Source organism: Myotis nattereri, assembly GCF_964212035.1.
Source record: "Myotis nattereri genome assembly, chromosome: 13".
In the NCBI taxonomy this organism is placed as follows: Eukaryota; Metazoa; Chordata; class Mammalia; order Chiroptera; family Vespertilionidae; genus Myotis; species Myotis nattereri.
In genome coordinates this window covers 5,911,167-5,937,094 of record NC_138088.1, presented here as the reverse complement: position 1 = coordinate 5,937,094, position 25,928 = coordinate 5,911,167, and the positions used below count along the sequence as shown (strand labels likewise).

General features: G+C 44.2%; 1 protein-coding gene across 1 annotated transcript in view; it reads right to left on the bottom strand.

Moving 5' to 3' along the window:
* CHAT (choline O-acetyltransferase) overlaps positions 1–25,928 on the bottom strand; it is a gene marked incomplete at both ends in the record, with an annotated part of 48,446 nt that overhangs the window by 17,096 nt on the left and 5,422 nt on the right. The window contains 3 exons of the mRNA XM_081105427.1: positions 18,545–18,722; positions 19,743–19,923; positions 25,472–25,525. Of these exons, the coding sequence (XP_080961553.1) occupies positions 18,545–18,722; positions 19,743–19,923; positions 25,472–25,525 (413 nt within the window). The remainder of the gene's footprint in view (positions 1–18,544; positions 18,723–19,742; positions 19,924–25,471; positions 25,526–25,928) is intronic.

The window sequence follows — 25,928 nt, the reverse complement described above, 5'->3', positions numbered from 1 at the left end:
CACGCAGCACCTGAGCCAGGGCTCGTCCAATTCCCTCTACACAACTGTCTACTACCACACAGCACATACCCTACAGTGCATCCTGCCCTGATACCCATGCCTCAAGCAGACACTGCCAGTCCAGCCCCAGAAGCCCTGATCTGGTCCCTCCCCGCATCTATGAGCTTGCAGAGGGTGCGATCTGGGCCCCAAGCTCAGGCAGGCAATGTCTATGGCTGGCAATGGACTTGATAGTGTATGGGCAGGTAGGGGTGAGGTCTATGTGCAAAGCTCAGAGAGGGAGCCCAGAGGAGCCCAGCTGGCCAACAGGAAAGGCCATGGCTGCTGGAGGGTCAAAAAACCACTACTTGGGGGCATGGAGCTTCATGGGGGAGTGAGGAGTGGAAAGGAGATGGGAAGGGAATCATGACGCTTTGCAAGGCTCCAAGCTCTACCCCTCTCTGCTCCAGTAGGAGTCCTGACCAGTTACCATGTTGTCTGGTCCTGCACCATGTGCCGTTCTGGGGGTTCCTTTGGGCTTCCGGGCTGGCTAATGACTTCAGAGCATGGGGAGGCCTGGGTCAGATTCAGGTACACAGAGAAGAAGGGAGAAGCATGTCAGGAAGGGGACAACAGTGTGAGAACAGGCTCCGAGGGCTGGGAGGCAGAGAGCAGGCTGTGGTTAAGGCGTGCAGGGTGCAGGTGAGGCTGGCAGGACCCAGTACAGTGGTGCTGCTGGCTAACCTTGCTGAGCTCCTGCTATGTGCCAGGCATCAGTCTAAGCTCTCACACAGGTGACTATTGAACGCGTACTGTTACCATCCCACTCCCAGGGAGGCACAGAGGAGCTGCATGTCTTACCTGAAGTAACCCAGGACATGAAGGGAGCTGCCCTTGATCACACCTAATGCCAAGGCAGGAGCAGATCATCAAGGATGAATAGATAGCAGCATTGGGAAGATGGACTTCATCTAGCACAGCAGGGAGCCACTGGCAGGTCTGGGCAGAGGCTGATGTGGTCAGAGAGAGTCTAGGTTTCCAACATCTTGAGAAGGGCCCTTGGGAAGGGCACGGGCCTGGACCCAGACAGGACCATGAGCAGCCCCAATGCTGCCCACCTTGGCCCTGTTGGCCATGTCTCAGTGAGCTCTGAGGACCCAGGTTTGGCGTCTGCCTACACCAAGGTTTCCCTAGGAACAGCTCCAAGGCCAAGGTGGGTGGGAAGGCTGCAGCTCCCCAGGAACCCCACAGGAGCCCAGCCAGAGGATAGGGAACAGGCCTGATAGAGCCTCTGAGTAGGAAAGTGGAGGCTTGGCACACTCCTTCCCAGCTGGGCAGGAAAAAAGGATAGCTTCCCAGGCATCGGTGCCCCGCCCCCCTCCAGACAGGAGAGGGGGACTCCTGGGAGGGCTGAGCCATCACTCCTGGCATGCTGGTTGTGCAGGGCCCTGGAGCTCAGCGCCAGCCAACAGGAACCAGGTCCTGGCTCATTAGACAGAGTGAAATGGGAGCAGGACAGCCGAATGGGGATGCCAGGTGGCCTTGCAAATGAACTCCCTGCATACAAGGAGCTGATCGGTCAAATGCTGACAAGTTTATCGTGGGAGGCAGAAAATAAACTCCAGCCAAACTCATCCACCATGACTCTGGCTCAAATGTGCTGGAAACGCGGAGCCGAGGACTGGAGGCACACGGCAGGGGCCGTTTGTCTTGTGACATCGCCATCGAGCACAGGGAGGTTCATTTAATGCGATGAATCAATCTTCCTCAAGGAGCCCCTGCTTAATAGTGAGAAGCCGGACTTGACTAATAGGAGGAGCTTGTCCTGCCCCCCACGCATGGGGAGTTGACAGCTTTGGGGATGCAGATATTCCAGAGGCCACCAGGGCTTGGAGGGCCCTATAGCTTCTGTTAGCAGTGGAAAGCTTACAGGCTATGACTAAGGTGAGCAAAGAGAAAACCAGCACGGCACCTCTGCCTTTGGAAGTCTGCAGAACTCTCAGGTGCTGTACACACACACACACACACACACACACACACACAGCACCTCCTCAGAGGCTTATAGCTTCTAAACCGTTGTGAACCCCATCTGAGCATCCTGCCTCCCCAGATGAAGGGGTCATACCTCCCTTGAGAGGGAAATCTGCCATCACACATGCCATATACTTCTCTACTCTATGGCTTATGGGGCAATCTTTATGCTCCCCACCCCAGGAGGTTATGAGAATTCTAAGAAATGTGTCTCTTGCACAATTAAACTTGGTCTTTGCAAATCAGAACTGCTTTGACTTGAGTTACAAAGGCTCTTTAGAAAGCTCAACAAGGAGGGACTTCTACTTCTAGGAAGAGCAAGTGGACTTTTCCCGACTCCTCCCACTATATTTAAAACAAACACAGAAGACTCTGAAAGATGGAAAGAGGACATCAGAATGCTAAGAACCTCAGGGCACAAGGAACACATGATAGTGGGTTTCCTGGCTATTGTGGACTGAATTATGTCCCCTCCCTCTGCCCTCAAATTTATATATTGAAACCCTACCCCCAATGTGACTGTATTTTGAGACAGGGCCTTTAAAGAGTTCATTAAGGTTAAATAATGTCATAAGGGTGGAGCCCTAAACCAATAGCCCTGTTGTCCTTATAAGAAGAGGAACAGACACCAGGGATGGATTTGCAAAGAGTAAAGGCCATGGGGGGATGCACTGAGATGGAAATCATCCGCAAGCCAGAGAGAGTGGCCTCGGGAGAAACCAACCCTGCCAGCGCCTTGATCTTGTACTTCTAGCCTCCAAAACTGTGAGAAATAAATGTCTGTTGTTCAAGCCACTGAGTCTTCAGGTTTTCTGTTTTAGAGAACTTCAGACTTGGAGGTGAAGTAGCCAGCAACATAAAAACACAAACAAGAGTGGACAAAAATATAAACAAACACAACCACAGCCTGATAACAGCCTTCTCTCTTTAGCCAAAGGACCAGGTAAGAGACAGACTTGCAAGACAGAAAACTCTTAGACCGTAACTTACTCCCCCCAGCAAAGAGAAAGTGGAGAGCCTAGACTTCTAACGTCACCGGTCTGTAATGAGGCATCTCATCTCGGTGGTTTCAGAGAAGGCCTGGTCTCAGATGGAAGCTGGGACTTCCATCTCCATTAGGCAGTAACTGCCACCACAGTTACCCCACACACAGCATCAGTAGAGACCATGTGGGGGGCGGTTAAATTCATAACTCCCTACCAGTAGCAAAGAACACCTCCCTTGGCATGTCAATGTAGCCTATATGAAGATCCTGAACTTCCATCCCACCTGACTGTAGCAAGGCAGCCCACCCCACCCCTGCTGGAGCAGTGCCAGAAGAAGCCGACTAAAACAAGAGGTTTAAATAAGATTCAGGTCTCAGAGCATAATACATACAATAGGACATCACTTGTCACACCAAGAACAAGGGGAATCTCAAATTGAATTTAAAAAGACAATCAGTAGGTACCAACACTGAGATGACAGAAATGTTAGACTTATTTAACAAATATTTTTAAATTAGCCCTCATAAACTGTGCTTGAAAGAGCATTTATGAGCACATTTGAAAAGAATGAAAAACAAAACAAAACAAAACAACTCAGAGTTTCAGCAAAGAATCTCTATATATAAAAGCGTAATATGCAAATCAACTGAACAGCAAAATGACAGGTTGGCTATGACACGCACTGACCACCAGGGGGCAAACACTCAATGCAGGAGCTGCCCCCAGCCTGTAGGCCCTGATGGCCCAATGGGGAACTGGGAACTGGGGTTGGGTGGTGGCAGACACCCGACACTGGCAGGGCATCACCCTGCCAGTTGCCCCACACACAGAGGGCCGCCATTGGTGGCAGGGGGTGGGGACAGCTGCTGGCAGCTGGGGAAGATGGGCCCTGATCTTAGGCCAGGCCTAGGGACCCTACCCATGCACAAATTTCGTGTGCCTGGCCTCTAGTAAAAAATATGAAGGTAATCCAAGATGGTGGTGGTACAGGTGGAAGTTACACTCACCTACTCCCAGGACTAAACTGGAAATGTAACCAAAATATACAATACTCAACCTGAATAACCAGCTGAAGACTAGCTGACCAGAAGTCTTATAAGGAAGGATTTACAGAAGAAGTCACACACAGATGGATAGGAAGGGCGGAGATGCAAGGAAGGCTGGCCCTGCTCCCTCGGTGGCTGCTGAAATTTGGGAGGAATATCTCAGCTGCAAATTCCCCCTGAGGAACATGGGTCTCATTGGGCTCCCTAGCCCAGAGCACCAGAGCCAGGAAGAGGCATCCATATAACATCTGGCTGTGGAAATCATTAGGGGGGGCTGCTGCTTCCTGAGGACCAGGCATCTGTCAGCACTCACCTAGGGCTAATGCAGTGCTCCCTGGAAACCAGGGAAGACAGAAGGACCACTCTGCCTTCTCCCTGAAGCCCCGCCCCCCCCCCCCCCCCCCCCGCCCCGAGTCACCAGGATCTCCCTGAAGGAGCTTAGATACAAGAAGGACACCCCAGCTTTTTCGGCTTCTGTGCAAGGGACAGGCCCTGGATCACATGCTCCGAAAGCCACCAGGGCTTGTATTCATGAGACCCAAAGGACTGTAGTAAACAAATAAACAGTCTAAAAAGGTGCAGGAGTACTGTGTTCCCCCCCCCCCCCCACACACACACACACATACACACACCTCCCATCAACCCAGTGTGGAGGGAGCTGGCAAAAAGTCCGTGCCCAGTTTCTCCCTGAAACAGGCCTAACTGCACCCTTTCCCATCTGCCCAAGGGTCCAGCTTCTAATCAGTGTGCATCTATGTGCACTGACAGGCCTTGGACACCCTCAACTATGTACTGTGAGCCACTAGGAGAACAAAGAAGGCAGCTTGGACAATCACAGAGGTTTCTGAGACACTTGAATGTTGTCTAGAAAGTGGAGGAGAAAAGCACCCTTATGCACTGTTGATGAAAATGGTCATTGGTTCAGCCACTGTGGAAAACAGTATGGAGTTCCTCCAAAAATTAAAAATAAACCTATGACTTCTGGGCACATATAAAGGAAACGAACACAGAATATTGAAGAGATATCTACATTTCATATTCACAGCAGCATTACTCACGACAGCCAAGATATGGAAACAACCGAAATGCCCATCAATGGTGACTGAATAAAGAAGATATGGTGTCTACATACAATGAAATATTACTCAGCCATGACAAAGAATAAAATCCTGCCATTTAGAATAGCGTGGGTGGTCTTTCAGGGCATTATGCTGGGTGAAATAAGTCAAACATAGAAAGACAAACACTGCATGGTATCACTTATATGTGCAATATTAAAAAAAGGCAAACTCATAGAAACAGTATAAAAGTGATTGCTGTGGGCTAAGGGGTCGGGGAAAGAAGGGGAGATTGGTAACTTTGAGCTATGAGAAGAATAAGGTCCGAGGATCTACTGTATCACATGGTGACCTTGGTTGATAACACTCTATTGTGTAACTAAAATTTGTTAAGAGTAGAACTTACGTGTTCTCACACACACAAAAATAAAATACGTAAGGTGATGGATGTGGTATTTTAACTACATGGGGAATCCTTTCACAATGTAAGTCTATATCAAATCATCACTTTAATTAATTGATCTAATTTGTCAGTGATACCTCAATAAAGCTGAACATTTTAAAATAAAATAGCAACAGTTTTCCAGCTTAGTACAAACACTGGGACATAGGCCCATTAAAAGACTGAGTTTTAATCATAAGATTATAGAATGCCCTCCTCTCTGCAACCTCCCACTACATCACCAGGCTCCGGTGCAGTAACAGGACCAGGTAGGAGAGGGTTAAGGGAGGACAAATGGTAGTGGAAGGAGACTTGACTTGAGGCAATGAACACACAATACAATATACATATGGTGTACACTTGAATCCTGTATAGTTTTATTAACCAATGTCACCTCAATAAATTCAATAAAAAATTTAAAAGATAAAAAAATGATAATTTTAGAACTAAGAAATATAAGAGCCAATATAAAAAAAGTCAGTCGATGGGCTCAACAGTAGAATGTAGTGGGCAGAGAAAAAAAAAACCAGTGAACTTGGAGAGAAAGCAATAGAAATTAGCCAATTTGAACAGAGAGAAAGTAGACTACTAAGAAAAAGAACAGAGCCTAAGGGATCTGTGAAACAAGATCTCCCAGGGCAGGAAAGATTAGGAACTCACTAATAGAAATAATGGCTAGAAACTTCCCAACCTGGGCAAAAGACATAAACCTAAAGATTGAAGCTCAGCTACTCTCAAACAGAATAAATTCCAAGAAATGCACACCATGGCATAATATAGTCAAACTCATGAAAACTAAAGACAAAGAAAAGAAAGTCAAGAAGAGAGAGAGAGAGAGAGAGAGAGAGAGAGAGAGAGAGAGAGAGAGAGATATGACAGCTTACCTATGCAGAAATATAAAAGCAATAGAAATTGCAGCATATTTCTCATCAGAAGCCTTATGGCTGGCGGGAGGTGGTGTGACCTTTCTCTGCGCTAAAGGAAAAGGACTGTCACCCCAGAATTCTACATCCAGCAAAATATCCTCCAGGAATAAAGGGAAATCAAAACATTCTCAGGTCAGAAAACTCGAAGAGAATTTGTCTCCAGCAATCTTATAAACAAATTTTCATTTTCTTTTTGAGTTTTTTTCAATTATATTTCACTGTTGAAGCAAAAATTATAACACTGCCTGATGTGGTTTTAAATTTATATTAGAGAAAATATTTAAGACAATTATATTATAAATGGAGAAGAGTAAAGAGATGTAAAGGGTGGTAAACCTACACTTCACTAGAGTAGCAAAATTTTAACAGAAGTAGACTATGATAAATTATGTAATACCTATAGAAACCACCAGGAAAAGCTATACAAACAGATACACTGAAAACACTGCAGATAAATTTAAATTGAATTCTAGAAAATGTTTAAGTAACCCATAGGAAGGCAAGAAAAAGAAAGCAAGAACTGAAAAAGAGAAAAAAATGGCAGAATCAAATCCCAGAATATCAATAATTACATTGACAGAAATTGACAATGTAGGTTAAAAACATGTCCCAGATATATGCTACCTACAAGAAACTCATACCAAATATAATTATATAGGTTGGTTGAAAGTAAAAAAAAAAAAAAAAAGAAAAGAAAAAAGGTATATCAAGCAAACATTAATTTTAAAAAAGCAGGAGTGGCTATATTAATATCAGATAAAATAAACTTCAGAGCAAAGAAAATGACAAGAGACATTACATGTAAAACAAACAATACCAAGAAGACGTAACAATTATAAATGTGTATACTAGTATATTAAACATGCCACAAAACAAGATAAAACATGTGGAGCAAAAACTGACAGAACTGAAGGAGAAATAGACAAACCCACAATTGCATTTGGAGGCTTCAGCACCCCTCCCTCAATAACTGATAGAAAACTAGATAGGAAGTCAGCAAGTACATAGCAAAACTCAACAGCACAATCAATCGCCAGGATCTAATTGACATTTATAGAACACCCCACACACCAACAGTGGAATGCACATTCTTCTCACTTTCCCATGGAACACATATGCTGGCGTAGACGATATTCTAAGCCATAAAACACCCTTAACAAACTGAAAAGAATTGAAATCTTACAAAATGTGTTCTCTGACCACTGGAATCAAAATAGAAATAAGTATCTGAAAAAGTTTCAAATATTTAAATACTCATGAACACTCCTGTGGGTCAAAGAGGAAGTCTTAAAGGAAATGTTCTAAAAATGGAAATGAATGAAAATAAAAATGCACCATATCAAAATTTGTGAGCACAGCTAAAGCATAGCTGAGAAAAAATGTACAGCACAGATGCTGACATTAGGAAAGAAGAAAAGTCTCAGATGAATAATATAAGCTCTCACCTCAAGAACCAGGAAAAGAAGACAAAATAAACACAAGGCAAGCAGGAGGAAGAAAGTCAGTGAGATTGAAAACAAAACAAACAAAAAATAGAAAATCAATGAAAAGAAAGCTGGTTCTTTTAAAAGATCAATCAAATCTCTAGCAAGTCTAACAACAACAACAAATCCAAGAGAGGAAAGACACACCATCAGGATGAAACAGCTTTCGTTACAGACCTTGCTTGCACACATCAAAGATAATCAGGAAATACTATGAACTCTACAGACATAAATTTGACAACTTAACTGAAATGGACCAATCCCTTCAAAAGTATAAACTACTATAATACACCAAACATAAAATATAAAAATTGGATAATTCTATAACTATTAAGGAAATTGAATTTGTAAGTTTAAAACTTCCAAAAAAGAAAATTTCAGGCACTGGAGAATTCTACCAAACATTTAAGGAAGACTTAATACAAGTGTACACAATTTTTTCAGATATTTAAGAGGAGGGAACACTTCCCAATTCAGTTCATGAAACCTAGTGTTACTCTGACACCAAAACAACACACACACACACACACACACACACACACACACACACACACACACACAACTATAGACCAATAATCCTAACGAATATAGATACAAAAATAGTAAGCAATACATAAACAAATGGAATTAAGCAACATATAAAAAGAGTTATGCTCCATGATTAAGTGGGCCTTTATTTCAGAGATACAAGAAAATCCATCAATGTAATCCATCATATTAAGAGACTGCAAAAAAAAATTCATTATATCAATTGATGCAGTGAAAGTATTTGACAGAATTCAACATCTACTCATAATGAAATCTCAAAAAACTAGGAATAGATGGTAACTTCCTCAACTTCATAAAGACCATCTACAAAACAGACTATAGCTAACATCATACTTAAAGGTGAAAGATTACATGCTTTTCACCTAAATCAGGAACAAGAAAAGATACCACCCAGTCTTGCCAATGCTGTTCCACATAGTACCAGGCACTCTGGCCAGTGCAACAGTCAAGAAAAGCGATAGAAGGGATACAGATCAGAAAGGGAATAAACTGCCCCTATTTTCACAACATGATTGTTTATGTAGAAAATCGCAAGGGAAAAAACCAACTCTCCTAGAACTAATAAATGAGCTCAAGAAGTTTGCAGGATATAAGATAAACATACGGCAATCAAGTGTATTTCTGTATCCCAGTAGCAACACACGAACACCAAAATTAATGCAAAACAAATGAAACACTTCTGTGTAAATCTAGCAAAAAGGTACAGGAGTTGTGTGCTGAAACTACAAAACACTGATGAAATAAATCAAAAAGGTCTAAGTCAGTGATGACAAACCTTTTGAGCTCGGCGTGTCAGCATTTTGAAAAACCCTAACTTAACTCCGGTGCCGTGTCACATATAGAAATTTTTTGATATTTGCAACCATAGTAAAACAAAGATTTATATTTTTGATATTTATTTTATATATTTAAATGCTATTTAACAAAGAAAAATCAACCAAAAAAAATGAGTTCGCGTGTCACCTCTGACATGCGTGTCATAGGTTTGCCATCACTGGTCTAAGTAAATGGAGAGATACACTGCGTTCAGGCATCAGAAGACTCAGCACAGCAAAGATGTCAATTCTCCAAAATTTACATACAGATTCAACACAGCTCCCATCAAAATCCCTGCAAGGCTTTCTGTATGTATAGACAAGATTTTCTAAAGTCTGTGTGAAAAGGCAAAGGAGCTAGAATAGCTAAAACGATCTTGAAAAAGAATAAAGTTGGAGAAATCAGTATACTCAATTTTAAGACATTATACAGCCACATAACCAAGAATGTGTGGTATTGGCAAAGAGATCAACACATAGACCAATGAAAGAGAATAGAAAACCTGCAATTAGACCCACATAAATATGCCCAACTGATTTTGACAAAGGTGTAAAAGTAAAGCAGGAAGGAGGGCTTTTTCAACAAATGTTGCTAGAGCAATTGAACAGCAGCAGGAAAAAATAAATAAATTTATAAATAAAAATCCTGGACATAAATCTCACACCTTATAAAAAACCAATTCAAAATGGATCATCAATTTAAATGTACCATGTAATATTTAAAAACTTTTAGAAAAAATTAAAAAGATAATCTTTGGGACCTAAAGCTAGGCAAGGAATTCTTAAACTTGACACCAAATGGAGAACCCATAAAAAGGAAATTTGATAAGTTGGACTTCTTATCAAAACTAAAACATTTACTCAGTGAAACATTCTATTAGGAAGTTGAGAAGATAAGCTACAGATTGGGAGGAAATATAAAACCACATATCCAATAAAGGGCTAGTAAAGAACATGAACAACTCTTAGAACTCACAGAACAACAGAAAACAATAACAAAAATCCAAACAGCCACTATTCCATCAAAAAGGATATAGAGATGGCAAATTAGCAGGCGAAGAGATATTCAGCGCCATCAATCATAAAGAGAAATGCAAATTAAAACTATCGGAAGGTATCAATACAGACCTATCAGAATGACTAAAATAAAAAATAGTGACAAACCAAATGCCGATGAGGATGCATAAAAAGTAGATTGCTCAGACATTGTTGATGGGAATGTAGTCTCTTCAAAAAGCTAAACATGCAGATATCACATGACCTAGCAATTTCATTTCTGGGCATTTTTCCTGAAATGAAAATTACAATTACACAAAAACCTATACATTTATGTTCATAATAGCTTTATCTGTAATAGCCAGAATGAAGGGGAAAAAATCAAACATCCTTCAATGGGTGAATGGCTACATCACCTGTTGTGATGCAGGCGTGTGATGGACTACATAAAAGGAATGAACTTCCGACACATGCAACACCATGGATAAATCTAGAGAATTACGATGAGTGGGGTGGGAGGGAGGCCAACCTCAGGAGATTCATACTATATAATTCCATTTATATAACATCCTTGAAATAATACAGATTAGTGGTTGCCAGGGGTTGAGAAGGGTGGGGGCAGGAGGAAGTGGGTGTAGCTATAAAGGAATGGAAAAGTCCTGTATTTTAACTATCTCAGTGGCGACATCCTGGTTGTGATGTTGTACTAGAGTTTGGCAAGATGTTAGCATTGGGTAGGGAAAGGGGAGAGTCAAGATTATTTCTTACAAGTCGATATGCACCTACAATTAACCCCAAATATGTTTACAGTAATTTAATTTAAAAAACAGAACTCAAGAGCCAAGAATTGCTTCTTCCTCTGTGCTCTAACCATGCTTCCCACAAAGGCAGATGCTAAGAGCTACCATACTTCTGGGATCAGGGGAGGGGTGGTGAGTGAAGAAAAGCAGGAGATACCCAAACCACCTCCCAGCTGCCTTGTACCCCAAATACCACTGTGCTGCCCACGATTTCATGGAAGTGAGGGCATGGCAACCAGGGGGGACTGAAAGAGAGGTGTCTATAACCTATGCACACGGGGCATGTGGTACGTGGCGGACCTGAGGGAAGCAGAAGAGCATCCCAGAGCTAACGAGGGTTGGGGTTCCAGGCAAGGAGTACAGACCATTCGGTCTGTGGCCACAGGCCACCATCACTGCTGCATGGACAGTGCCCATTCAACAGGTGCCGATTTTCAGCTCACCAGATTTCTCCAGAGAGGCTGTGTCCCCAGAGCATTTCCCCAAATCTAATAAAGCTTTCACTTAGTGAACATCCTCTGTGTGCCAGGCACCAGACCACTGCTTGCTGGCCCTCTGCATTGCCATGGTCCTACCCACAGGGAGGGCTGCCGTCCTCAGGCCCTAGCCTCGGGAGCCGGGTTCTAGGGCACAGCAGGGATGTCGGGTCAAGGCCAGCCCTCTTGCCCGAGACCGCGTGCCTCTGCTTGCGTGGGTGCTCTGGCCTTCATGCGTCCCCTGTGGGAGGGAGCATTGGATCAAACCTCCCCTCCCCCCAAGAGGGAAAACAGCATTCAGCCTCAAGAGCCCAGGCGGTATTTCTGGGCCAATTAAATCAGAGAGACTGCTAATGTGTTTTAAAATCAGCAGACTTGCCTATCTCTGGTTGACAATATTTAAATAGCCAAACGCACATCCTGAGTGGTGGTTGTAAACCGTGACCGAGGCCTTCTGCAGAGCCAGCCGCCTTCTGTCAGCTCCTTCCTTGACAGCAGTGTCCCAGCTCTGATTGGCTGCTGGGGATAATTATTTACGGGACTGTGTAAACGGAGGCATCTGCCTCCAGGCCTGTTGGCTGGATCTTCACAGCAGCACCCAGGAAAGCCAGCAGGCTGGAGTGGGGTGGGTGTGGGCTCTCCGAGCTGGCTATCCTTTTCCTATAAATTGACAGGCGCTGTAGTCTTCCAGACTCAGGGCCGAATGTATAATTACATTTCCAGACCAGGATAACAGTGCTGGCTCCTTCTGGGTTCAGAAAGCCACAGCTCGCTGGGGAGGAAGGTCCTGAGAGGAGATGAACATCCCTCTGGGGGTCCCTAATTATGGGCGCCTGCCAAGCCCTGCTGTTGGGTTAGGCCCAGCTCTGCAGCTGACACCTCTAAGGGTGGGGTTCCCTCAACCCATGGGAGACACAGCCTCCTCCATTCTTTGGGGATGAGATTCCCCTCGGGGCTATAAATGAAGACCTAAAGCAACGAAGTGCCAGCATCAAGGGGGACCGCCATGCACAGAGGCCACTAACAATGGGGTCCCAACCTTGGCTGCACCAGGTAGTGCTTAAAAATGGAGATCCCAGGCCTCCCCCTGACCTACTGGGAAAGCAATGGGCTTGAGGAATCTGGTGTGTGTGTGTGTGTGTGTGTGTGTGTGTGTGTGTGTGTGTTTTAAGGGGTTCGTTAGAGAACCCTGATGTCATTGGCCAGCCCCAGTCACAAGGACAGCAGTTGGCATAAGCCTCAAGTGCTAGTTGGCACAGGAAGCCCTCCTGTGCTAGGACAGGCATAGGGGTGAGACCCACAAATGCCCTCGGGACTCCTTTTGGAGATATTCCTTTGGTTTTATCCTATTTGTGTTCTAATAATCCTGCTTATTCCAGTCTCCCCAATAAAGACCAGTGATGGTCCTGGTAGCCTTGACTCTCCCAGGAGGTCTCTCGGCATTGGCTGTGGATGATCCGGCTGCCAATGTAGACGACAATACACACACATGTTCTGCACCACGTTGTCAGTGAGCGCTGTATGAGAAGCACTGTGTGAGGGGCTGTGGAGGTGTGGGGACACTGAGCACATAGGGAGGGCATGGACTTCGTAGCAGACATCTGGCCCCATTACTTGTGGGCAGTGCCACGGTGGCGCCACTGGACTTCTGTGACCTCCACCCTCTCAATGGCATAGCAGGGAGGTTGGGCTGAGGAACCTGGGACCTCACAGAGGGAGCCAGCCTGCCTGGGGGTGGGTGGACCACCTCTTCTGTTGAGGAGAGAGGGTTAATGAAATTAATAGCCTCGCTGGGCCTCAGTTGACCCTATGAGAATTTAAGGGCAGATTTCATCTGAGCGCAGGCATCGTGCAGGACAGCACCTGCCTGGGTCCACTGCCACAGGCACTGGTCTCTGCCCAGTTCCTGGAAGGGAGGTGGAGACCTTGGACCTTCAGCAGAGATGGCCTGGAAAGCACCCACCCCGTGGTGTTAATTGTGATGCCGCTATGGGGCTGGAAAGATGTCCCAGCCCCATAACCACCAGACAGGCCTGCCTGGAACTAGGAGAGAGTAGCTCCCAGGAGTTAAGAATTGGGGAGTGTTGTGTGCAATGATGGCTGCTGTTCCTGGGTCTGTTGCCCTCGCCTTTCCTCCTTCCTGAACCCTTCCTGATGCCTGACTAGTGATGGCTAGTCCCCTTGCATCATTAACTTCTTCTGAATGCATTCTCTGTTCACCTTATGCCTCACCTGAAGGTGGTATCCCCTGAGGGTTACACATCCCTGTGCCCTTTCACAGACTCTTTTCCTTGACACTCATGTCCCCAAGGGCCAGGCCAGGTAGGTGACTTTATTCTCCCTGTTCCCACCCCTAAATGACTCCTCCTCCCCCCTTTCCCTTTGTAGTTGCACCTGCTAGACGTTTACCCTCCCATCATAGCCCAAACTCCCTTAATTGCTGTGTTCCACCAACCTTCTCACAACTCATCAGCGTGCAGATCTGGGCTCCTGATTCAGCTTCCTCCTCCCCATCACTACTCCAATCACTGTCCCGGTAGTTTCAATGTCCATGTGGATAACCCAGCTCACATCCTCTTCTCTCAGACTCTCAACCTCCCCACTGTGGCAGTCCAACATCAGTCCCCACTCCCATAATCACATCTGGGAATTCAGGACCAGGGACACCTCCTGAAGTCTCAGTTTCAAGCATCCAACCTTCTGACCATACTTGTCACCTTTTGGTTCACACAGTCGGTTACCCCCATTGCAACATGACTCGTGTCAATGACATCCCCCAAACCATGAATCACACTACCTATTTCCATTATCCATTATGCATCTCTGTCTTTCACTTCCCTCCCATTGTGAGATAAATTGTGTTCTCCCAAAATTCCTAAATGAAGTCCTAACCCCCAGTTTCTCAGAATGAGACTGTGTTTGGACATGGAGTCTTTATTGAGGTAATTAAGTAAAATGAAGTCATCAGGATGGGACCTAATCCAACTTGACTGGTGTCCTTATAAGAAGAGGAAATTAGGACACAGTGTAAAGACCAGGTGAAGACACAAGGAAAGGCAGCCATCTGCAAACCAAAGGGAGGAACCTCAGAAGAAACTGACCCCTCTGATACCTCGATCTCAGACCTGCAGCTTCCAGATCTGTGAGAAAATACATTTCTGTTGGGTTAGCACTCAGGATGTGGTACTTTGTTATGGTAGCCCTAGCAGACTCAGTTTACATTCCAACATTATAACCATTCCCTTCCCACACCTCCCCCTTTCCCTCCATCTTATTCACCAACCTTGGCTAAACCTGGTGATAAACCTTCTCCTTGCCTGAACCTGAGGAGCTGAACATTGTGGAGGGAAACTGCAAAACAATGCTAATTAGTTTTTCCTAAATGTATGACCCCAAATCCTCAAATATGAGCTTGACACAGTCCATAAATCTTATCAAGTTTCATGAGTAAGCTCTCTTTCCTACTTTCCAAGAGGCTATTTCATGCGTTCTCTCTCTCTCTCTCTCTCTCTCTCTCTCTCTCTCTCTCTCTCTCCTCATCTGAGGATATTTTTCCATTGACTTTTAGAGAGAATGAAAGGGAGGGTGAGAGAGAGAGAGAGAGAGAGAGAGAGAGAGAGAGAGAGACATTGATGTGGGAGAGACACATTGATTGGTTGTCTCTCACATGCACCCTGACCAGGGCCATGGATCGAGCCTGCAACTGAGATTCATGCTCTTGACCCAAATCAAACCTAGGACCCTTCAGTCTATGGCTGATATTCCATCCACTGAGTCAAGTTGGTTAGGACTCATGCATTCTCTTTTGTCTTCAGAATACCATCCTCTGCCACTCAGCTCATGGCCATGCTCTGCTAATCTGAGACCAGAAGTTACCAGTTGGAAACCTCCTCATATTTCCACTACCACAGCACAGTCTTACGGACCTCTGATCTTCATTTTCCTGGCAACAAGAAAAGGCCTCTATTATCTGGGTTCCATCTTCTTCTTTCTTTGCAATAATTGTACCCCTTTATTTATCACCTCTCTCCTCATTAATTATCCTATGGGATTATGTCCATGTATTTGTCTACATACTATCATGCCCTTGCGTTTACTAATAAAAACTCTTCCCTTGACCCCAACCCTCTTCTAGCAACTCCCGCATTTTTCTGCTCCTTTTAATCCCATAATGTCTGAAAAGTGTCATCCACACTTACTAATTCTACTCATTGACCTCAAAAACAATTTCCTCCTGCTGTTGGATCACTTCCATCAGCATATGACCATCCATTCTTCCCACTACTCCAGTCTGGCCTTTGCGAAGGTCACTGGTGACTCTTCCTTGAGCTCTCTGCAGCATTCAGTGTGGCTGGCCACTTCTTCCTTCCATCCTGGATCTTTGTGACTCATCTGGTTCTCTCTTGATTTCAGGGCTGCTTTCTCAATGCCCTCAGCATCTTTCTCTATCTGACCTCTGACGCCCCATTCTTCTGCTTCTAGATGATCTCACTCAGGTCCATGACTAAATATCACTTATGTGCTGATGGCTCTCAAATTTATATCTCCGTGTTGACCTCTCTCTTGAGTTCCAGACACATAGATCTAATTTGATGTCTCCAGTTAGATGACTCAAGGCATCTCAGACCTGACATACTTGGAAAGGACTTCTCCATTTCATAGCCACTTTCTCAACCTGATTCCCATCTCAGCGAATAAGACCACCATCTACTCAGTTGCTCAAATAAAAGACCTGGAAACACTTCTCACTTCTTTTGTCCTTCTTCTACTTTGAAATATATCTAGACCCCACCCATGTCTTTCTATTCTCCCTCTTAATCCTAGCCCAAGCTGTCATAATCTTTTACTTTTACATTGAAATTGTTTTCTAAATGGCCTCCCCATTTGCCTTCTGTGGGAAAGGGCTGCTCCAGAGAAGAGGGCTCTGGGAAGAAATGGTTTCCTGCCACACAGACGACACAGTCAGTGCTAACTGGATTAATTGAATTTCCAAAGGGAAGGCGTGTGCACCCCCCCCCCCTTTCTGTCACGTTTCCCACAGAAACAGTACTTCCATTCAGAAAACCAGATCAAGTGCCATTAACAAATTAATTCCAATTAGGGCAGCCCAAGCACTGAGACCTCCAGGCAATCCCTGGCAGTCCTGCAGGGAGATGGCTTGGACTGGCCTGCTAATAAAGTGGAAACCGTACTGGAAGCAAAAGCGATTATTTTGATGCCTGTCACTGTCCCTGGAGGGGAGAAGAGTGGGATTTGATTAGACCATGGTCTACTGAGGGAATGAACTCACTTTCAAATGATGTTATTAATTCTCCAATTTGGCGGCTAGGTTCATGAGAACAGGCTCAGCTCTCCAACTTCCCTGTGGCCTGTGCAACCCCGATTTAGAAACAAGTATTCACAGGTGCCCAACAATTGAATGAAAGAATAGTTCATTGGTAAGTGGGAAATAAGTCTGGGACCCAGTATTCCTAATAACCCTTCATTCTTTTATTTAACAAATACAGCTGGGCCCTTACTGTTCTCCTGAACCTTATTGACTGGGGGAGGGCAGCAGATAATCAGCAGGAATCAAGCAAAGGAAAAGCTGACTTTGGGGAGTGAAACATGCGATCAAGAGGAGAAAACAGGACCAAGGGACAGAATACAATTGGGGAGAAACGCTCAAGGAAGTCCTGAGGTGTCGAAGCTGAGCTGAGCTCTGAGTAGTGCAAAGAGCCAGCCAGCCCTGTGGGACGAACATTCTAGGGAGGGGACCAGAAAATGCAGTGCCTGTTGCCAGAGATCCAGGCCTGCTACCTCCTCACTCTACCAGTACGGTCAGCATGGCCACTTTGCCAGACTGGCTGCTCTCCTCATGGTACTGGCAGAGCAGATGTCCCTGATGGGCAGTCCGCTTTGCCCACCCGCAGTCTGCCAGCCTGTATGCCACCCATCCCTCCTGCAGCTCTCACTCATGTCACAGGGATTTGCACAATTTCTACCTCTTCCAACAAAGCCTTTTGAAATCTTCCCAATTAGAAGGGCTCCCTTCCCACTCTGAAGTCCTGACGCAGTTATTTAGCACTGCTGTCTCTGTTATCTTACATGGGTAAATATCACATTACTGTGTATTTGAACCTGCTCCCCCATGCCCTCTCTTCCCCTGTTCTCATCTAGTGGGCTGGAGGGCACTTCATCCTATCTCTTACACTCCCCAGGCCTAGCACAAGTCCTCAGCTTGCAGACACTTGGGGAGTCTAGGTAGACACCGGGCCAAATGAAAACCTGAAGGACAGATGGAGGCTTATGGAAGTCTCACCTCTCATCCAGGAGTCTCTAACATGGGCAAGAAAGGAAGGCTCTCCCAGTTCCTGGGAATAGAGCTGGCTTTGGATTTGAAAAGTAGTTTCCAGAAGAATGATTTTAAAATGTTAAGACTATAACTGGATTTCTTATAGGGGTGCTTGGAAACTCTCAGCTTAACTATGAAAAGTTTAGGACCAAAAATTCATATAAAGAAGGCAGCCAACTACCCTCCCAGAGGTGGGCTCCATCCCAAATCCTCATCTGATGGCTCTCCCAGCAACTCAGACCCCTCAAATGAGAACCACCCCTGCCAACAAGTAAAGCACAACTGCTTAATTGCTGCCAGCCTTCCTCCAGCTCAAAATCTTCCCTCCCCACAGCGGCCCCCCCGCTAGTGTTCCCAAAAATCCCAGGGTTCCAATGCTAGCCAGTGTCACCCAGAGAGCTGGAGCATGGTCAGATGAAATAAGAGGTACCAAAGGTGCCTTCAGCATCAAGGAATCTCAGCTGACAGCAAGACTTGCCACCGGGTCCTGAGTTGGAGGGAGGCCTCAGCTCCAGTGCGATGGCAGATGGGGATGAGGCATGGTTCCCGACCCTGGCGGAGGGAAAGCCGATGGATGTGAGGATGAGATGGGCGTGGAGATGCGCTGGGCACTGCGGCTGACCTTTCACGAGGACTGTCCTGGCCTCGGCCCACTGGCTCCTCCCGTCTGATGTCAGCAGGCCGATTGGAGGCAAGCGTTCATCCTCGTTGGAAGCCATTTTGACTATCTTTCTCAACTGAGTGAACAGATCCCCCTCACTGAGACGGCGGAAATTAATGACAACATCCAAGACAAAGAACTGTGGGGAAACAGGTCAAACACATCACTCATGGCAGCCGGGCCAGGTGCCAGGCCTTCACTGAACCTTCAGATCTGAGAATGGATGGAGATGTTCAGGCCCAAGGTTCCCATGTAGTCATGGCTCCGAGTAGTCACAAGTTGGGGACCACCTCAACTTTGTTAACTGTGCTGGACTCCAAGCTGCTCCAATCCAGAGAAGTTCACATAAAACTTAGCTAAATGAACACTTGCTTTTGTGGTTCTTAGTTCTTATAAAAGCACTACATTTACGGGGAATTGAGTATAATTGGCACAACCACTGTTGGGGGACAGTGTCTATTAAAACTAAAATGTGTATACCCTATGACTCAGCAATTGCTCTTATAAATACACATTTTAGCCTAAGGCTTAGAGAAACATATACCCTTGTGCCCCGAAACATGTATACGGGAATGTACATATGAGCAGTTTGCAGCAGCAAAATGGCAGAGAGAACCTAAATGTCTCCAGTAGGAGACGGCTAAGTAAAATGTATGTACTTGTCCAGTGTACGCCTACCCAGCAGTGAAAAAGAACAAACTAGTTGCATATACAGCTACAGGGATAGATCTCAAACACTCTAGTGAGTGCAGATTAAAAGGCAAGGAGGTCCCAACAATCTGCAAAGCTGTCTGTCTGTGTATAGTTTCTGGGAAGGTCATGGCCCCGGTCACTGCATTTGGAGTTCTGAGGCCTTGCAGGGTCTCATTAATGACCCTGAGTCCATTCTCCAGGCAGCCCTTTGACCTGACCTGGAGGGTCAGGCTGGATGGCAGCCCACTGAAGGTGTTCTTAATCGATGACTCTCCTCATTCTGAAAGTCCAACCAGTGGAGAGAAATGGAACTGACAGGGAGTCCGGAGGTCCCACTTTGGGGCCACTCTGCCCCAGCTCACTGTGTGGCTCTGGGAGGAGGTGAGCACCCTTGGAAAAGCAGGAATGCCTGAGCACACATGTGTCCTCCCCGAGCCCAAAGGCTGCCCCAGCGGGGGCCGCTTACCTGGTTGCAGCAGGCCACAATGATGTGCTCCGGCTCCGGCATGACGCTGCTCTTCTGGGCCACCAGCGTGTCCTGGATGTGGCCAGGGAGGCGGTAGGAAGAGAAGAGGCCATAGTATTGTTTCATACAGAGCTGCTGCCCTGACAGCTGGCCCTTGGCACAGTCAGTGGGGATGGAGTGACTGGAGGGGGAGAGTGGGGAGCGAGGCAGGAAGTCAGAATTGGTTCTACTGCAACTTGATTAGGCAAAGCGGGGCACAGAAACGAGAACGGCACTGTGATGGCAGTCAAGGAGCTTAAATCTCTACTTTTTAAAGGAGTGGAATGCCCATGTCCATGGCCAAGAGGATCCTCAGGGATTTCCTGCACCTTCATTAGTCTCCCTCCTCCCTGACTCATGCACTTCAGTGCAGATCTTACTGTTTTAGCCCCTTTTGCCTTTGTTTATGCTGATCTTTGCTTAGCATGCCTTCACCCCCACCTGGTGCTCAGCTAATTTGTTTAGAAAACCCCTTCTACCCCATCACCTCTTCTAGAAGCCTCCTCTGAGTTCAAGGCAGAATATTCTCTTTTCCCTGTGGCCTCAGCCTGTCTTGTGTCCTTCCTCCCTCCCTTTCCCTCTTCCTCTCCCTCCTCCTTCTCTTTCTTCCCCCATGTTTCTCTCCCCTCCCCTCTAACCTTTCAGACAACAAATGTTATCGTGCACTCCTTTGTGCTAGGCACCATTCTGGGATCTGGGAAGATATGGCAGCAAACAAGAGATGAGTTTCCTGTTCTAAGGGGTGCAGGTCCTAGAACATGGGAGTGGGGCAGAGATAACAAGCAGCAAACTGGTAAATGGGAGGGTTTCAGGTAGGGAGCCAGGGTGACAAGGAGGTGTGGCCAGGTACAGGCTTGCTGATGACGGGACATGTGAGCTGAGCCATGAGGGTAAGAGGCAGCCATGAGAAGAGCTGGGGCCAATCAAGGTGACTGGGTGGGTGTCCCACCACCCCGCTGCTCCAAGTGTGAGTATTAAACTGAACTGTAAAGACCAACCCACAACATGGGGTGCTTACAGAAACATTTGTAACAGGAATCTTATGTCTTTGAATCTAATAATAAAAGTGGTCTCATCACATGTTAGGACACAAAACAAGTCAATATATTTAAGAAGATTGATCATGTCAGACATCTTCTCGGACCACAATGTTTTGAAATGAGAAATCAATTTAAAAGAAAGTGAAAAACACACAACACATGGAGGTTAAATAACATGTTATTAAACAACGAATGAGTTAACAATGAGATCAAGGAAGAAATAAAAAAATACCTTAAAACAAATGAAAATGGGAACACAACAACACAAAATCTAAGGGACACAGCAAAAGCAAACCTACATCAGAGGAAAAACCATAGCATTACAGGACTATCTCAAAACAACAGGAAAAAATATAATAAACAACCAAACTTTACACCTAAAAGAACTAGGAAAAAAGCCCAAAGACAGTAGAAAAAATAAAATAATAAAGATCACAGTGGAAATATATGAAATACAGCCTAAAAAATACAAAACAATGCAACCAATTTCTGAATATTTATTTTGTTTTCTGTTATCTAACTGAATTTATTTATCAGTTAATAGTAACATTTTGGTGAAATCTTTAAGATTCTCAATGAAACTGAGAGCTGGTTCTTTGAAAAAATAAACAAGATTGACAAACTGTTGATCAGACTCTTCAAGGAAAAAAAATAGAGGGCCCAAATAAATATAATCAGAAATGAAAACCAAGAAGTAACAACTGACACCACAGAAATACAAAAGATTACAAGAAAATATTATGAACAACTACTAGTATATGTCAACCAATTGGACAAAGTGGAAGAAATGGATAAATTCCCATAAACATACAATCTTCCTAAACTGAATCAGGAAGAATCAGAAAATCTGAATAGACCAAACACAGCTAATGAAATTGAAGCAGGAATCACACACTTCTGACAAACCTGAGTCGTGGGCCAGATGGATGGCTTCACAGGTGAATTGTACCAAATACTCAAGGAGAAAAAACACCTAACCTTCTCAAACGATCCCAAAGAAATCCAGAGGAGGGAAGACTTCCAAACTCATTTTACAAGGCCAGCATTCTCCTAATTCCAAAACCAGGTAAGGACACTGCAAAGAAATTTTATTAAAGCCCTAGCCAGTTTGGCTCAGTTGACAGAGTGTTCGCCTGCAGACCGAAGGGTCCTGGGTTTGATTCCAGTCAAGGGCACGTACCTCATTTGCAGGCTGCTTGGGGCTTGTACAGGAGGCCACCAATCCATATGTTTCTCTCACATCAATATTTCCCTCTGTCTTTCCCTCTCTCTTCCACTCTCTCTAAAAATCAATGGAAAAATATCCTCAGGTGAGGATTAAAAAGAAAAAGAAAATTATAGGCCAATATCCTTAATGAACATAGATATTGAAGTCCTCAACAAAATATTAGCAAACCAGATCCAGCAATACATTAAAAATATTATATACCATGATTAAGTAGAATTTAGTCTAGGGATGCAAGATTGGTACAATATATGCAAATCAATAAATGTGATATACCACATAAACAAAATGAAAAATAAACCATATAACCATGTCAATAGATGCAGAAAAAAACATTTAATGAAGTCCAGCACCCATTTATGATAAAAACTTTCAGTATACTGGGAATAGAGGTGTGAGAATAAATAATCTTTTCTGTCAAAGAACAGTTTAGGCAGCCGCCATTTTGGCTCATGGGGCTTGGCAGCCGCCATGTCAGCTGCATGACTTGCAGCTCCCTGGGAGTCACCATCTTGAAACAGCAAAGGCCCACCCCTTTCTTTGAATTAGCCAATCGTGAAAGACTGTGCGCCTGAGCTCCAATCAAGAGTGAGGGACAGGTCACAGTGTATCAGGATTAAAAAGCCGAGCAGATCGCCTGCTGAGTGTGCAGGGCTCCCGGACCATGTGCTGCGCACCCGCCTGCAGGAGGAAAGATGTTTGCCTTGCTGCCTGGCTTCCCAGTGTGCTTTGTGTTCTACCAGGACCCCTGAATTTGGGGGCTCGCCAAATCAGACAAGAAAAATAAGATAAAAGACATCTGAATCGGAAAGAGAAGTAAAACTGTCATTATTTGCAGATGATATAATACTGCACATAGAAAACCCTAAAGACTCCACCAAAAACTACTAAAACTATTTTATGCATTCAGTAAAGAAGCAGAATACAAAATAAATATTCAAAAATTGGTTGCATTTTTATATGTCAGAAATGAACTATCAGAAAGGGAAACTAAGAAAGCAATCCCACTTACAGTCATATCAAATAAAATAAAATATGTAGGAATAAATTTAACCAAGGAGGTAAATTTATACTTGGAAAATTATAAAACACTGACGAGAAAATAAAAATTAAACCAAACATGTACCATGCTCATGGATTAAAAAAAATAATAATAACATTGTAAAAATGTCCGTACTACCCAAAGCAATCCATAGATTCAACACAATTCTTATTAAAATAGCAATGGTGTATTTCACAGAACTAGAACAAATAATCCTAAAATTTATATGGAATCACAAAAGACCCCACATAGCCATAGCAATCTTGAGAAAGAAGAACAAAGTTGGAGGAATCACGCTACCTGATATCAAACTATACTACAATGCCATAGTAATCAAAACAGCATGGTATTGGCATAAAAACAGACATCTAGATCAATGGAACAGAATAAAGATCTCAAAAAGAAGCCCATGCCCATATGGTCAATTAATACATGACAAAGGAGGCAAGAATATATAATGGGTTAAAGACAGTCTATTCAATAAATAATATTGAAAAAAATTGAACAAGATATAAGCAAAAAAAAAAAATGAAACTAGACCACTTTCTTATACCCTATACAGGAATAAACTCAAAATGGATTAGACTTAAGTGTAAGACTTGAAACCATTAAAATCCTAGAAGAAAAGATAGGCAGTAAAATCTTGGGTATTTCTTGCAGCAATATTTTTTTCACATATATCTCCTTGGGCAAGGGAAACAAAAGAAAAAATAAACAAATGGGACTATCTCAAACTAAAAAGGTTTTGCCCCGCAAAGGAAGCCATCAACAAAAAGAACAGACAACCCACTGAATGGAGAACATATTCGCCAACAATACATCTGATAAGGGGTTAATACCCAAAATGTATAAAAAGCATATACAACTCAACACCAAAAAAAACAAACAATCCATTTTAAAAATGGGTGAAGGACCTAAATAGACACTTCTCCAAAAAGGACATACAGAGGGCCTATAGACATATGAAAAGATGCTTAACATCACTAGTCATCAGAGAAATGTACATTAAAACCACAGTGAGATATCACTTCACACCTGTCAGAATGGTTATCATCACTAAATCAACAAAAAAAGTGTTGATGAGAATGTGGAGAAAAGGGAAACTTTTTTCACTGTTGTTGGATTTAAAATTGGTACAGCCATTATAAAAAAAAAAACAATACGGAAGTTCCTTGAAAAATTAAAAACTTAACTGCATTATGACCTCATCATTCTACTTCTGGGAATATATCTGAAGAAACACAAAACACTAATTCAAATGAATAGATGCACCCCCATGTTCATTGCAGCACATGTATAATTGCCAAGATATGAAAGCAACCCAAGTGCCCATCAATAGACAAATGGATGTAAAAGTGTTGGTACATATATACAATGGGATTTTACTCTACCATGAAGAAGAATGTAATCTTACCATTTGCTACAGCATGGTTGGACCTACAGAGTATTATGCTAAGTGAAATAAGTCAATCAGAGAAAAACAAATTTTATTAAGTATATTCAGTTATATGTGGAATCTAAAGAACAACAGAAATGAATAAACAAAACAGAAACATACTCATAGATGCAGACAGTAAACTGATAGTTGTCAAAGGAGAGGGGAGCGTTGGGGAAATGGGTGAAAAGGGTGAAGGGATTGAGAAGTACAGATTGGTAGTTCAAAATAGTCATGGGGATGTAATATTGTAATAACTATATACGGTACCAGTTGACTACTGGAAATATCAGGAGGAACACTTTTTAAAGTATATTATTGCCTAAACACTCATCTTTACACTTGAAACTAATACAAAATAATATTGAATGTAAACTGTAATTAAAAAATAAAATTAAGATATGAATTAACAAAAAATGATCTCATACTTTGTACCACTTTTTACTAATTAATTTTTGTAGTGTTTTACAAACAGTTCATAATATTTACACACACCAGAAATAGTTTGATTGAGGCAGAAGGGAAAGTGGGGTTGAAGCCAAGTAAACAGGCTTGGACTGAGGAGAACCTGCCCCTCGAGTAGCAGGTGGCAAGGCTGACTCACCTGTCTTGCTCCTACAACTCTCCCTTCTCCACTCTCGTGTGTGTCCTAGATTCCTGGTGCACATGCTCGCGTGTACACATAAGGCATGAAGGAAGGGGGCATTTTAAAGGGATCCAGGTAGGACAGTGCTTACACCAGGAAAAGGAACTATTGGTGGTTGGGCCCGCTGGGGTAAAGGTCATCCTGATGCTGGGGTGGGTGTGGTCCCACCTCCTCTGACAGGAGCCAGGAACACAGAGCTGAACAATGTCAGGGTCACTGCCCTCTAGAGCTCCTTGTCTATTGTGGCAGGGAGCGAGGTGAATCAAAAGGCTCTGCCTTTCGCAGGCTGGGCCCAGTCCTACCTGTCCAGCATGGTCTTGTAGCTGAGCACTCCCGAGATGAGGTTGGCGGCAAACCTGCAGAGAGAGATGAGGCCTTAGCCTCTCCTCTCCGGGGCCCAGGCTCCCTCTCTGTCTCCAACCTCCCCCTCTGTCCCTTCCTTCCTTCCTTCCTTCCTTCCTTCCTTCCTTCCTTCCTTCCTTCCTTCCTTCCTTCCTTCCTTCCTCCCTCCCTCCCTCCCTCCCTCTTTCTCCCTTTCTTTCTTTCTTTCTTTCTTTCTTTCTTTCTTTCTTTCTTTCTTTCTTTCTTTCTTTCTTTCTTTCTTTCTCTCTCTCTCTCTCTCCACCTCCTTCCCTCCCTTTCCCCCTCCCTCTTTCTATCTCTCCCAAACTCAATGACCACCCACCAGATGCCAGGTCTGAGTGGTGCCCTAATAAGATGAGCTATCTGCTGTTCCCTACCCACCTCTATGCTGTCAGT